General features: G+C 32.8%; 1 protein-coding gene across 10 annotated transcripts in view; it reads right to left on the minus strand.

The window, feature by feature from the left end:
• Positions 1-13,541, minus strand: part of CEP170 (centrosomal protein 170) — a 167,471-nt gene that overhangs the window by 81,760 nt on the left and 72,170 nt on the right. For 9 of the 10 annotated variants that reach the window (XM_074262523.1, XM_074262531.1, XM_074262524.1 and 6 more), the window contains exons 4-6: positions 12,210-12,291; positions 2,134-2,189; positions 1,877-2,039 (exon numbers count right to left, since the gene is read on the minus strand). In XM_074262523.1, the coding sequence (XP_074118624.1) occupies positions 1,877-2,039; positions 2,134-2,189; positions 12,210-12,291 (301 nt within the window). Of the gene's footprint in view, positions 1-1,876; positions 2,040-2,133; positions 2,193-12,209; positions 12,292-13,541 lie in introns of all 10 variants that reach the window. The other variant, XM_074262532.1, reaches the window with a different exon arrangement.

The following is a 13,541-nucleotide window of genomic DNA, read 5'->3' on the forward strand; positions in this document are numbered from 1 at the left end:
AAGTCTTAAAAAGTTGCCTAGGGTACTAAAATGCTAAGGTGGTGTAGTAGATAAGAGTACAAGCCCTGAAGTCAGAGGATCTGGGTTCAAATTGGATCTTAGATAACTTCCTAGCTATATGACCCTAGGCAAATCACTTAACCTCAATTGCTCAGGGAAAAAAAAATGCTAAGTGTGATGCCCACAATTATTATACATCAGAGACAAGAATTAAATCTAGGTTTTCTGACTCTAAAAGAAGGATATTTCTATCCATTCAGCTAAGCTATATTGCTCTTTTTATCTATACTCCCAAATGTTCTTTTAGATTTATGTATTTAGAGCTGGAAGGAAACTTAGGAATTATTATTTTAAAGCTAAGGATACAAAGGCCTTAAGAGATTAAGTATTTTGCCCAATATCATACAAATTGTTCAAATGTAATAGATGGGATTTGAGAGGTCTTTTGATTCCTAATCAAGCAGTTTCACCAAGGCAAAACTGCTTTTCAAAATATCTAAATTCTAGCTTGCTCATATATTAATTTTGTCAATTGTCAATTCATCTGTAAGTAATACTAGAAAAGTCTTTCTTAAAAGAACCTCATTCGTGCATCTCATGGTCCACAAACGGGGGTGGAACAATGAGGAATAGATGAAGACAGAAGGAATAAATCAGAAAGGAAAAAATCTCTGTCAAGGTTTGGTAAGAGAAACCAGGCAATGATTATGCTGTTAAGAGTGAGATCAGCTCTGCTGAGAAATGCTTCAGCAACACTGATGATCTATGAAAAATAGAAATGGGAAAATTCTGGCACTAGCAACCAACTTGACCATTTTAAAATCTGAAATACCAAATATCTAGAATAGCTAGGTGAAGCGGTAAAGCTGAGCCTGGAATCAGACAGATTTCAGTTTAAATCTGGCCTCAGACACTTATTAGCTATGTGTCTCTGGGCAAGGAACTTAACCATGTTGACTTTAGTTTCCAAAATGAGCTGGAAAAGGAAATGGCAATCTATTCGGTATTTTTGCCAAGAAAGCCGCAACTACAATCACAGTAGATGGGTATAACTGAAACAACTGAACAAAACCCAGAAAGCGAATTTAAACCCTAGAGGATAAGTGAAATTTTGAGTACAACTAAATCAACATGGATAGATTTTTGAAAATTTCTGGATGTCTGCCAATGTACTAAAAATGTACCCTTTGGATTCTGGCACTGTAAATAATTTCTTTGATTAAACCCTTATAAAGAAGTCACTACAGTGATTATTGTTTTGGAAGAAAAACATATTGGGACAAGAAAATGTGAAATAGCTTATCATTAAAATACTTTTTTTGTAAATTTCCCTAGTTATTTAAACATACTACATAAACATCTATGTATGAATTTCTCTGTACAAGAAAACTGAACAAGAAATTTTACTGACTGAAAGCAGTAAAATCTACTACTGAAAGCACTGACTCAAGGGGTTTTCTAAATCATTAGTGACATTCTTTAGAACCAGGAAGTCTTTCAGATCAGGGGAAACCTAAAGAGGAAATACAATAAAGATCTAAGCCCTCTCTCTTAAAAAGAGTTGAAATGTGATGGGGGAATGGAAGAACTGGAAGTAACTTGAGGCTATATAATCCTTTTAAATAGTGACCAACTCAAAGGATGAAGTCAATAAAAATAATATATGTAAAACTCTCTGAAAGAAAGGCTTAAGGAATTCAAATCTGCATGGGCAAAACCAAATACTGAAATAATTTGTATCATGAAACAATTACTAAGTGCTAAATTGTTCATACATCCAATATTCAACATTGAAGCACTATTTATTAAAAGAAGCAATACAACAGATTTGAAATTATGAGGAGTAACATGATACTTTCCCAAGATGGTAACTTACCCATGGATTTTTCCTCAGACTTTAATGTTTCTGTAGCTTTATGCTGCACCTCTGTTGCAGCATCTGCCACTTTTGATTCCACACTTTTGGAGGTTGTTGATTTTGATAATTCTGCTTCTGAAGATTTCTGGGACAATTGAAGTTGACTTGAAAACTTCTCATGCTATGGGGCATTTTAATATGGAAGAAAAACATCTATGAGTGAAATCTACTAACAGTACTTTTAAAAAAAGAAAAAGAAAAATCAAGACTTTTACCTTAAGGGCTTCCTCAGGGACCCTCATTTCACCTCGGACTACAGTAAAAAGATTAGTATGTACATTGGGCTAAGGAAGGATAGAATTTTAAAATTGTGGCAAGTTATTTAAAATTATACCAAATAGAAAATATTTTTACAGTTAAAGGTTCTGATAAAGGTCTCATTTCCAAAATATATAGAGAATTGATCCTAATTTATAAGAAATCAAACCATTCTCCAATTGATAAATGGTCAAAGGATATGAACAGACAATTCTCAGATGATGAAATTGAAATTATATCCACTCATATGAGAGTGTTCCAAATCACACTGATCAGAGAAATGCAAATTAAGACAACTCTGAGATATCACTACATACCTGTCAGATTGGCTAAGATGACAGGAACAAATAATGATGAATGTTGGAGGGGATGTGGGGAAACTGGGACACTAATACATTGTTGGTGGAGTTGTGAAAGAATCAGGCCATTTTGGAACTATGCCCAAAAAGTTATCAAACTGTGCATACCCTTTGATCCAGCAGTGCTACTACTGGGCTTATATCCCAAAGAAATACTAAAGAGGGGAAAGGGACCTATATGTGCCAAAATGTTTGTGGCAGCCCTTTTCGTAGTAGCTAGAAACTGGAAGATGAATGGATGTCCATCAATTGGAGAATGGTTGGATAAATTATGGTATATGAAGGTTATGGAATATTATTGCTCTGTAAGATATGACCAGCAGGATGAATTCAGAAAGGCCTGGAGAGACTTGCATGAACTGATGCTGAGTGAAATGAGCAGAACCAGAAGATCACTATACACTTCAACAACATACTGTATGAAGATGTATTCTGGTGGAAGTGGATATCTTCAACATAAAGAAGATCCAACTCACTTCCAGCTGATCAATGATGGACAGAAACAATTACACCCAGAGAAGGAACACTTGGAATTGAATGTAAAATATCAGCACTACTGTCTATCTACCCAGGTTACTTATACCTTCGGAATCCAATACTTAACGTGCAACAAGAAAATTGGATTTACACACATACATTGTATCTAGGTTATACTGTAATACATGTAAAATGTATGGGATTGCCTGTCATTTAGGGGAGGGAGTATAAAAAAAATTTATAATTATAAAATTAATAAAAAAAGAAAAAGTAAAAAAAAAAGAAAAGAAAAGAAAAGAAAAGCCCTTCTGTTTCTGGGTCACACTAATTCCCTAGCTTTTTTGCTATTTGAATATGTCAGGCAATAATCAGCGAATGAAATCTGTATCCATAAGATTTGTTATTTTTTTGTGAGGAAATAAGAATAATAGTATTCTTTTTCATTTCATATAGTGGTCATTGCCATTAATATTCTAACATACTTTACTGAAGAAATATTAATAAAACCACTTTGCAAATAGAAAAATAAAGAAATAAAGAAAATTATACCAAATAATGAAGAACTCAGGCAATTTTAAAAACACAAAACATTATATGTTCCCTTTAATGTCGAATTTTTAGGAAAAATGCATATTCTCAGAATAAAATTCAGTGGCTTTCTTTTATGTAAGAGGAAAAAGTTTTTTAAAATCTGAAAATGCAATAAGCATTTATGAATATTTACTATCTTCATCTGATTTCATCCAAGTATCTAGATCATTCTAAAAGTACAAAGAGTCTTCACAAGAAGCCAAAGATAGCCAACAATGAAATCAAAGCATCTGGCTCCAATAAGACTGCTAACTAATCATGTCAATGTAAAAGGAAATATCTCATCAGTGATTACTAAACAGCACATCCAGATGGAATTCTATTACTCACCAGGTCAGACACAAGTGAAAATGACTGAAACAAATTGCAGAGGTATAAGAAATGCTACAATCTGCTCACAACAACTATCATAATTCAGAATTTCAACAAAGGAAATGGAAGAGTTGGAACCAGCTTATGCATCCAAAAGAATTTTGAAAAGAGCATGACTTAAGAAGATAGAATCTAAAATTTATGGTCTAATCTGTATCACTTTAACCTATATTCTCAGAATACACTTCTAAAGCAGTTACAGATTGAAGGTTAGAAGACAATTTCCAGGAGTTCTATTTAATTTCCTGTTCAATAAATACAAAAATAAATTTTAAAAAACCCTAGTTGCAGTACTGCAGGGAGATGTTACACTGAATTTCACTGGTTCTCTAACAGGGACTAGATAACAGAGAAAGGGAAATACAATTTGGTCTCCAAAATTTTGTCACTCAATTTCTCTTGATAAAAAACCTTCAAGAGTTGCTGTTAATGAAAAACTTATCCCCCTAAGTGATGTAGCCAATGTAGTAGAATCATTCTCAATAATTTTAGAGCTTGATAAGACTCTACCAAAGCTTACTCTTACTCTCCACTGAAATAGCCTTTGCATAAGAACCTAAAAACTGCCCAGAAAACAATACCCATTAATTTTTAATTAATTATTCTTTTAGTCTTTAATTGAGATTAATCTCAATCTATACAATGACATCTCAAACTGTACAATGACAGAAAAATTTGTGATTAAGTATTTTTAGATTACATAATATCAATCTCAAGATCAGGGGTGTTTCCTAAAACATTTTAGTTTTCCATTTACAACTCATCATGAACCTAGGATTTTACTGTTTTTCTAAGTCTTCTTATATATATTTCTATTTTTTTGTTCTATATCTCTCTCAAGATGAGAAAGCAAGGTTACAATATATTTTTGCTGTTTTTCTAGCATTTGCTCTAAATTTCTACCTTTCATATTTCAAAGGTTGTTTCCTACAACTAAAATTGACATATTTTTCTCATTTTTTCATAATTCATCTTAACAAAGTATTTTTTTGTCACTGCTTTGTGGTAAAAAGCCCTATAAGCATTAAAATTTTTAGCTTTCTTTTGATTTATTCTTTAGATGGAACTCTCTGCTGAGTTGAAATGAATAGCAAGCAGAAACACAATGGATTTACTCCAAAGCACCATGTACATATGCATCATGATTTTGTACAAGGACAGGATAATTTAATTTTGTTTTTAATTTTTTAATGTTGGTTTGGTCAGTTTGACTATCATTGGGCCAATGTCTTCAAAGAAAAAAAAAAAAACAGTCTAGTTCTATATTGTAATTGTCCCATTATTTTTTGGTGTTAAAAGGCTTCTTTTTGTCAGGGACAAGAAGGATAAAAATCATAAGGCATTTCAAAAGTAGCCATTAACATACACTACCTATATTCCAGACGTCCCAGAAAAATCTGTAGCTATGTGATAGCCTTCTTAGAATGAACAAGTTAACAGATTTATATTAGTCAACCTGATAAACCAATTGGCCACCAATGGTCTTAGGCCAAACTTCATTTGGCAATTATAAGAATCCTGATTGATTCAGATTGAATACCAGTCATCTCCTCTTTGGCCAGAAACTCTTGAGGGGTGTCCCCTCCCAGATTCTTTCATTCATTTATTTATTTGTCTAAATCTTTTCTGGACTAGGTTAAAGAGGAGATTCTTTGTCACAATTGCTAACTAGACTTAATCACAGAATGGATGCAGTCTCAGTCAAACTGAAACCTGTTAAAAACCTTAGCTTAAAGAGGCCAAGGTCTCCTATTTTGTTCAACGCCACTTCCAGGCATCTTGATCTGTATCTAGTCACTGAACCCAGATGGCTCTGGCGGGAAAGTGAGGCAGGTAACCTTGCCCAGCTCTCCCTCACTTAAATCCAATTCACTTGTATGTCATGGTTTCCCTCTTTCCTGCCGTCATGGTTCTCTTTGAAAATAAGGGACAAACAACAAATAGCACAATGAATAATGTATGGAGATTGGGTTCAGGAAGATGGGTATTCAAATCTCTCAATCAGGTACTAGCTCTGGGTAACTCTGGACAAATCATTTAACTCCCAAGTTTCCTCGACTAGAAAATGGGAATAACAATATCATTTACCTCTCACACCCCCACCCCCCCCCACCCCGGGCTGGGGTTAAGTGACTTGCCCAGGGTCACACAGCTAGGAAGTGTTAAGTGTCTGAGATCAGATTTGAACTCGGGTCCTCCTGAATTCAAGGCTGGTGCTCTATCCACTGTGCCACCTAGCTGCCCTTACTTCTTAAGATTATAAGGAAATACTGGGTGATAATTCCTTTTTTCCTTCCAACTAACCAACAACTCTAAATTTACTGTCTCATGGCTTAAGAATTCCTCATCCTACAAATATAGCTTATATCATTTCCCCTAAATTTGTCTATACTGAAACTAATCTTAATAGACTTTTCATTAACCAGCAGAAATTAATTGGAAATTCCAGCAGCTACTTCACTGTTCTTCAAGATCACTATTTTAATCCAGAAAGCTTTCTTTTTATCCTTTCTTTCTGTTTTTGTGTTTCTATGCCAAACTCCTAACCATGATACAAATTCCCTCAAATTCTTTTCAATGCCATGAAATTGTGAACAAGTAGATGTATGGTAGGGAGTGTTTGGGTGAAGATTTATGAAGGGAGCAACAGAATTAATACTGTCATCAAAGTACACACATAAGACAGAAAAGAGGAAATGGATGAAGCACTTCAGAAAATATCACAAACCACTTATAAAAGGTATGATATGGTTGTGATAGATTATATTGATCTTTCTACTAGATCTCTCTCAAAAGCAAAATAGTTGATATTATCTTGGATGGCCTAAAGATAATTTTCTACCTTAACAGATTCAGAAATTAACAAAAAGATAACTGCTATAAGACTTGAGTCATGCCAATGAGGGGAAATAAATTGCCAGAATGTAAATAATTGACTACTATGAAGCAATAAACAATCCATTGTAAAAGTTGTGATACATAAGAGAAAAGCCAGGTTTACTATCAATTGATTAACATTTTTTAGGACGGAAAAAAAGCATTCTCAGAAAGGAAAGCTAGAATCCTATGAACTTAAATTTCTATACAACAAGTTAGTCCAGGAAGGATGAAAATCTGAAAACAAAATTTGAAAAACATAAAGAAAAACAAATTGGGTGAGGAGAAAAGAGGTTTAGTGGACATACAAAGAACACAGAATATAATATTGATTTTTAAAGGTACGTATAAAATGTGTAAGAGTAGGTAATGGGGAAATAAATTATTGTGACAAGGTCTTGAGTCAATTGGAATAAGAGTATCAGAATGCATAAAAAAAAGAGGCTGATAAAAAAAATTAATGTTATAGTAGGAAAACTATAGCATCCTTGCTCGGTAGATGAAACAATGATAATAAGAAACAGAAGATGAAAATATTTTAACTCTTATTTTGCTATTGTTTTCTCTTCTAAGAAAAAGATCAACAGAACAAAAAATGTCTAAACTAAAAACACTAAATAAGATAAGAAAATATTCAGTTGTCCTTGATAAATTTAAGTCAACAGGTTTAAGACAGACTATATTACACATATGCAAGAAGCTAGGGATCAACACTGAACCACTGAAGGAAAATATAGAGCATGAGAGAAATACAAGAGGATTCGAGAAAATGCCTTGATTAAAAAAAAAAAAAAAAAAAAAAAAAAGTAAAGAAAATCTATTCTGTCAAAATTATGGTAGAGTAAACTTCAATTCATGATTATTAAAGGGAAGAAAAATGATCACAAAGACTTACCACCTAATCATGCTACATTAACTTCATGTGAAGGTACTGACCCACTAACCTTGTTTTACCTTCTCTTTGCTCTCTGTTTTCCTTGTACGAGTTAATATAATGGAAATTTTCAAGAAGTGCATAAGCTCAAGTCAACAACATATTATGGCAACTAAGAAAATTGGTAATACCATAGGTTACTTTTAAGAGAAGTGATAAGCCTTAGTCAAACTGGTTAAGGAAACTGATAAGCTTGTACTGTTAGGTCCCAGAAGACAGAACTTAAAGTAACTGATCATTCAAATATACTTATTAGGCTTCAACTATGTTTCTGGTACTATATACTAGGACCCAGCTTTTAAATTGTGGTTTGCAATTCCAAATGTGGTCTTGTACCTGAATGTGGGAGTTGTAAATTTATGATTTATTATCAATAAATGTTTGATTTGTACACTTATTTTAAATACCTATATATTTGAGATCATGTAAAAATTTCTCTGGCAAAAAAGGGTGGCAAGTGGAAGTTTAAGAAGCCCAGCTCTAGAGAAAAACAAGAAGAGTTTTGTTTTTTTTTTTCTGTTTTTTTTAATGAGCAATGCAAAGAAATAGAACAACAGAATAGAAAAGACAAGAGATCTCTTCAAGGAAATTAGAGTTATCAAGGGAATAAATATTACATGCAAAAGTAGACATGATAAAAGACAAAACAATAGGGACTTGACAAAAGTAGAAGAGATTAAGAGGAAGGGGCAAGAATTTCCAGAAGCATTATACAAGAAATATCTTAACATCACTGATAACCATGAAGGTGTGGTTATTTATCTAGAACCAGAAGATATGCTGGAGAATGATTAAGTAAGCCTTAGGAAGCACAGAAGGAATTCTAGGTAGTGAACTATTTGAAATCCTAAAAAATGATACTGTTAAAGGGTTGCACTCAATATGCCAGCAAATTTAGAATAGATTAGAAAATATCAGTTTACATTCCAACCTTAAAGAAGGGCAATGGCAAGAAATGTTCAAATTACTAAATACATACCATCCAAGTTATAGGCTTTAGCAATATGTGAACCAGTAATTATAAGATGAGCAGGTTGATTTCTGAGATAGAGAAACTAAAGCCCAAATAGTTAAATTCAATGGACTATTAAAAAAACATGGGAACACCAGAAAAATAAACAAAAACATCTATTTCTTCACAGATATACACTGACCATGTGGATCACAACAAAATGTGCTAAGTCCTAAAAGAGATGAGAGTATCAGATCAATTTACATGTCTCCTGAGGAACCTGTATGAGGGCTAAGGAAACAAGTTAGAACCAAAAAAGGAACAACTGATTGATTTGAGACTGGAAAAGATGTATAACAAAGTTGTACCTATTTCCACTTTATTTAACTTGTATGTAGAATACATAATGTGGCTAAATGGCCAGGGCTAAATGAAAAGTCAGAATTAAGATTGCTAGGAGATTTCAATACCTTAGATATGCAAAGATGATAGGTGAAAGGGAAGAGTGTCTAAGTTGGCTTAAAGTTTAACATCAATAAAACTAAGATCTTCACAATTGGTCAAATCACTTCCTTGCAAATAGAAAAGAAATGGAACAGTGTAAGACTTCATATTTTTGGGCTCAAAGATCGCTGTAAATGATGACTGTAGTCAAGAAATTAAAAGACTCTTGGCTTGGAAAGAAAATTCTGGTAAATCTGAACAGCATACTAAAAAGCAAAAACACTACCCTGTCACACAAAGGTCTGTGTAGTCAAATCTAGGGCTCTTTAGCAGCAACATATGGATGTGAGAGTTGGACTGTAAGGAAATTAAAAGTCACAGAACCAAACTGTAATGCCAGAGAAGATTTTTGAGAGTCCTTAGACAGCAAGATCAAATCAGATTAAATTCAATCAATTAAATTCAGACTATTCACTGGAAGTTCAAACATTTAAGCTAGAACTTGAATACTTTGGCCATAGGATAAGAAAACAGGGCATAATGGAAAAGATCTTGATGTTGGGAAAGATTGAAGGCAAAAATGTCAGGAAGAGATGAACAGAAAGTGTCATGGAAAAAAACAAAACAAAACAAAACAAAACATGAGTTTGGAGAGACTTTGAGTAAGTGAAAGGTAGAAGGGGCTGGTATGCTATGTTCTATTGAATAGTGAAACAGACACTGCCATACAAATGAACATCGACAACAATAATGTGCTTCAGTGGAAGTTGCAGAAAGGCAAATTAATGTTTGATATAAAGAAAAATTTCTTGAAAATGAGTTCTAAAAAAATTGTATAATCTTTCTTGAATAGCATGGATTTTTCTTCACTAAAGTCATTAGAACAAAGGATTCTGGGCAACATTTGAGTATTTATAGTGGGTTTTCTTTTTCCAAATATGAGTCTTTTCACGAGAGTCTCTGAGGCTCTATTCAATCTTGAGACTCTATGGTTCTGGGATATTCTCTGGCCAAAAGATTTGCAAAAATGGCTAAACATACACTTATTTTTAATTTGTGTCTTTTATTTTACATGACATTCATCTGAGGAAAAAAACAGGAAAAAAAGGACCAAGAAGGGAAAAAAATCAAAGTAACTGATAAATTTTAAATTTAAATTTTATGATATATATAAGAACTCTTAACTCTTAAGATTAATTTTATTAATGTCAAAATGCTACTTCTTCAGATTTTATCTAAAATAATATTGTAAACTGTAACAGTTGAATTTCTATCATTGTAATGAAACCTCTAAAGTATAACAGTTATGCAGTGCTTGCAAAATTGCCTATGGATACTGCTCAAAAAACAAAAAACAAAAAAACCTCATTTCCTGTCAAGCAGTGTAAAAATAAGAAAACACAGATCAAGGAGAAGAAGCATAATTTACTTTTAAATCAGAGCATCTGAATTCTACTATTGCTTTTGCCCTTGATCACACAACCTTGAAAAGATTCTTTAGTTGTCTGTATTTATCTGTCTACAAAATGATGATTATAATTATCTGACATTTTAAGGAAAAGAACAGATGGACATAGTAAGGCAAAAAAGGGGGAGAAATGTTAACGATCTGAAAAGAAAATTTATATATTTCGATAGACAGGTGAATTGCTTCTTAGTTTTTCATTTTCAAAACATGATTCATCTTATTTGTAATAATCTTTAATTTAAAAGATCCTAATATAAGTTATATAATATACTTTAGATATTAGAAATTAAAAGAGAACTGCAAATACACTTTCAAATACAAAATACAAAAAGCACTTTCAGTTTCTTTCTGGAAGAGAACTCTACAAGTAGAAAATTAATTAGTCAAGCATTATACTTACTGTAATCAATTGAATATGAATGATTTTTAAATTCTAAAACATGTAGCTTAAAATTTTATACTTAATAATTCTATCTCATTTCTTACATTCTTTCAAATTATAATATAAAGTTTTATGTAAATTCATAACTGTTTACCATAAACTGAAATATCAATTTCATATAAAAACTAAATTCAAAAACCATCTAAAAGCTGTATTTCCTCTTTCAGAAAATGTTTATTTTCAGTTATTTTTCACTTCCTCTCAGCATTAAATATCTCACTTAAAGTGAATATTTCCATAGGGTCTTAATATTCTACCAAACCAATATTAAGTTTAACAGATTATTAAATATTTTATATTTCAAGCTTTAATACTTACAAGAAGAAGAAAGAAATAATTTAGGAAATTAAATACTTTGAAGCAGAATGTTACTATGTATAATGTCGAATAGGTGCACTCAAAGTAGAAAGAGAATTAAATATTTTTCCTCTGCTTATTTGCCATATGGAAAAAAGGTATTTTCATCATTCTTCAACCTATGTTTTTATTCCTTCCCCTACAAGTTCCTTATTCTAAATTTTATAGCAGATTGCAGAACTTATCTTATTCAGTTCTGAGATTCCACTCTGAAAAAAAATAATCTTAAGATACTGATTTTATTGGGTTCTTTTTTTCCCCCAATCTGTGAGACACGGGGTTGTGAAGGCGTTTGAAGAAAATGCAGTGTTAAGTCAGATCAGGAGTAAGGATAAAAAGGTAGTGCTTAGACACAACTTTCTATCAGGAAACTGGTGGCTGGCATTGATACATCATTCACCTGTCAATATTTCCAGGATTGTTGAAAGTGAAGAACTTTCATATGCAGTAGGATTACAAAATAATGTTCTATAAGAAAGCATAAAAAAAGTGAACATCAAAAGTTACTTCCACTGTTTCTCCCCAGGTCATTTTCATTAAACTAGAAAGAAGCAAAAAAAAGTTTTAAAACCACATATTCTACTGGGGAAAGGAGAATAATAGGCAAATAATTTTTCTAATATACATTATGAATATATTTATAGTTGACAAACATTCAATTACAACCATAAAGTTTAAATAAATTTAATAATTAAGAAGAACACAATGAAGCTTTAAAAAGAAAAATTGTAAAAATTTTACAAATCACATTTTATAAGGATATCATATCCAAATCTTAGTTTATCCTCAAGTTTCAAGGTGATATAAGTCTGTTCTGGAATCCTTACATCATTCACAAAAGTCTAGAAGAGAACAAAATGAGAGAGAATGGATATTAAGTTATTAAGAATAATTACTTCATTTTTAGTAAAGCTGAGGCAAAGCTAGTACAAAGTTAATACCGGATGCCAAAAAGCTGATAACCTGAGTTAAGATAAGACACAGTGGTAATACTGTAACTGCCTTCTAGTTGAGAATTCCATATTAAGTTTGCAAAAAAGTCTTCCCCATTATTGCTGCTGCTGCTGCTGAAACTTCATAATGATATTACCATATTAGGAATGATTAAAGAGCAAATAGTAAATAGTAAAAGGTAAATATTACCAAAAGTTAGTATTTATATAGTGCTTTAAAATTTGTAAAGCACTTTAATATATATTCTCTCATTGGATCCTCACAACTATATGATGCAGGTAAAATTATTAATCCCATTTCATAGATGGCAAAACTGTCAATACAATACAAGAGCTTGTAAGTATCTAACTCGCAATGTGAACTCAGGTCTTTCTGAGTCCTATACTCTATAGTATACCTACAAGCATCAAATAAATTATGAAGAAAAATTAATATATATGGGGTACCTCAAATGTACTAAATAGCAAACATAACTTTTGTCATTTTGAAGAGGGGACCCCAAAACTCTGAAAATCCTTGAAGGAGAAAATCTCCTTCAACTATGCCTCAATAAGGGACCCTGCTCAGAGGGACAATTTCATTCTTGTTATTTCGGTGGGGTCAGCTCAGTCCTGAAACTCATTGAATTCAATTCAAATTCTAGCTCAAGCTAAAACCCAACTTGGGACTCCACCCTCAAGCCCCCTTCAACTTGTAGCCAAAGCTCTTATTATAAAAAGAGCCACACTAAAACCTTCTCTTTGCAGAGGTGCCAAACATGCCATGCTATGCCAAGGAGCCTCTGTCCACTGGAATACTCTTTCTAGTGCCATTCTCTCTTTATCCTCACCTATTTCCCTAACCAGACTTTATGCCTGTCAGGATTTCTAACCTTACTTCCAATCCTCATAATAAACCTCTTTTATCAATCTAGGTTTTTGGGTCTGTAAATTCCTTTACAGAGAACCTCTGTTCCGCCAGAAGGGAGTCCCCAAAACTCCCTACCTTTGCACCGAATCCCAAGGGGTTACAGGGGAGCTAGACCTCTCCATTTGGTTCTCTGAAACCCGAACCTGCCACTAGACCTTATCATTTAACTCTCTAACCACCAGAAACCCTAATCTCATTTTGGTTCCCTAAATCTAAACCTCATCAATTT

The sequence above is a fragment of the Sminthopsis crassicaudata genome, chromosome 4, assembly GCF_048593235.1.
Source record: "Sminthopsis crassicaudata isolate SCR6 chromosome 4, ASM4859323v1, whole genome shotgun sequence".
NCBI lineage: Eukaryota > Metazoa > Chordata > Mammalia > Dasyuromorphia > Dasyuridae > Sminthopsis > Sminthopsis crassicaudata.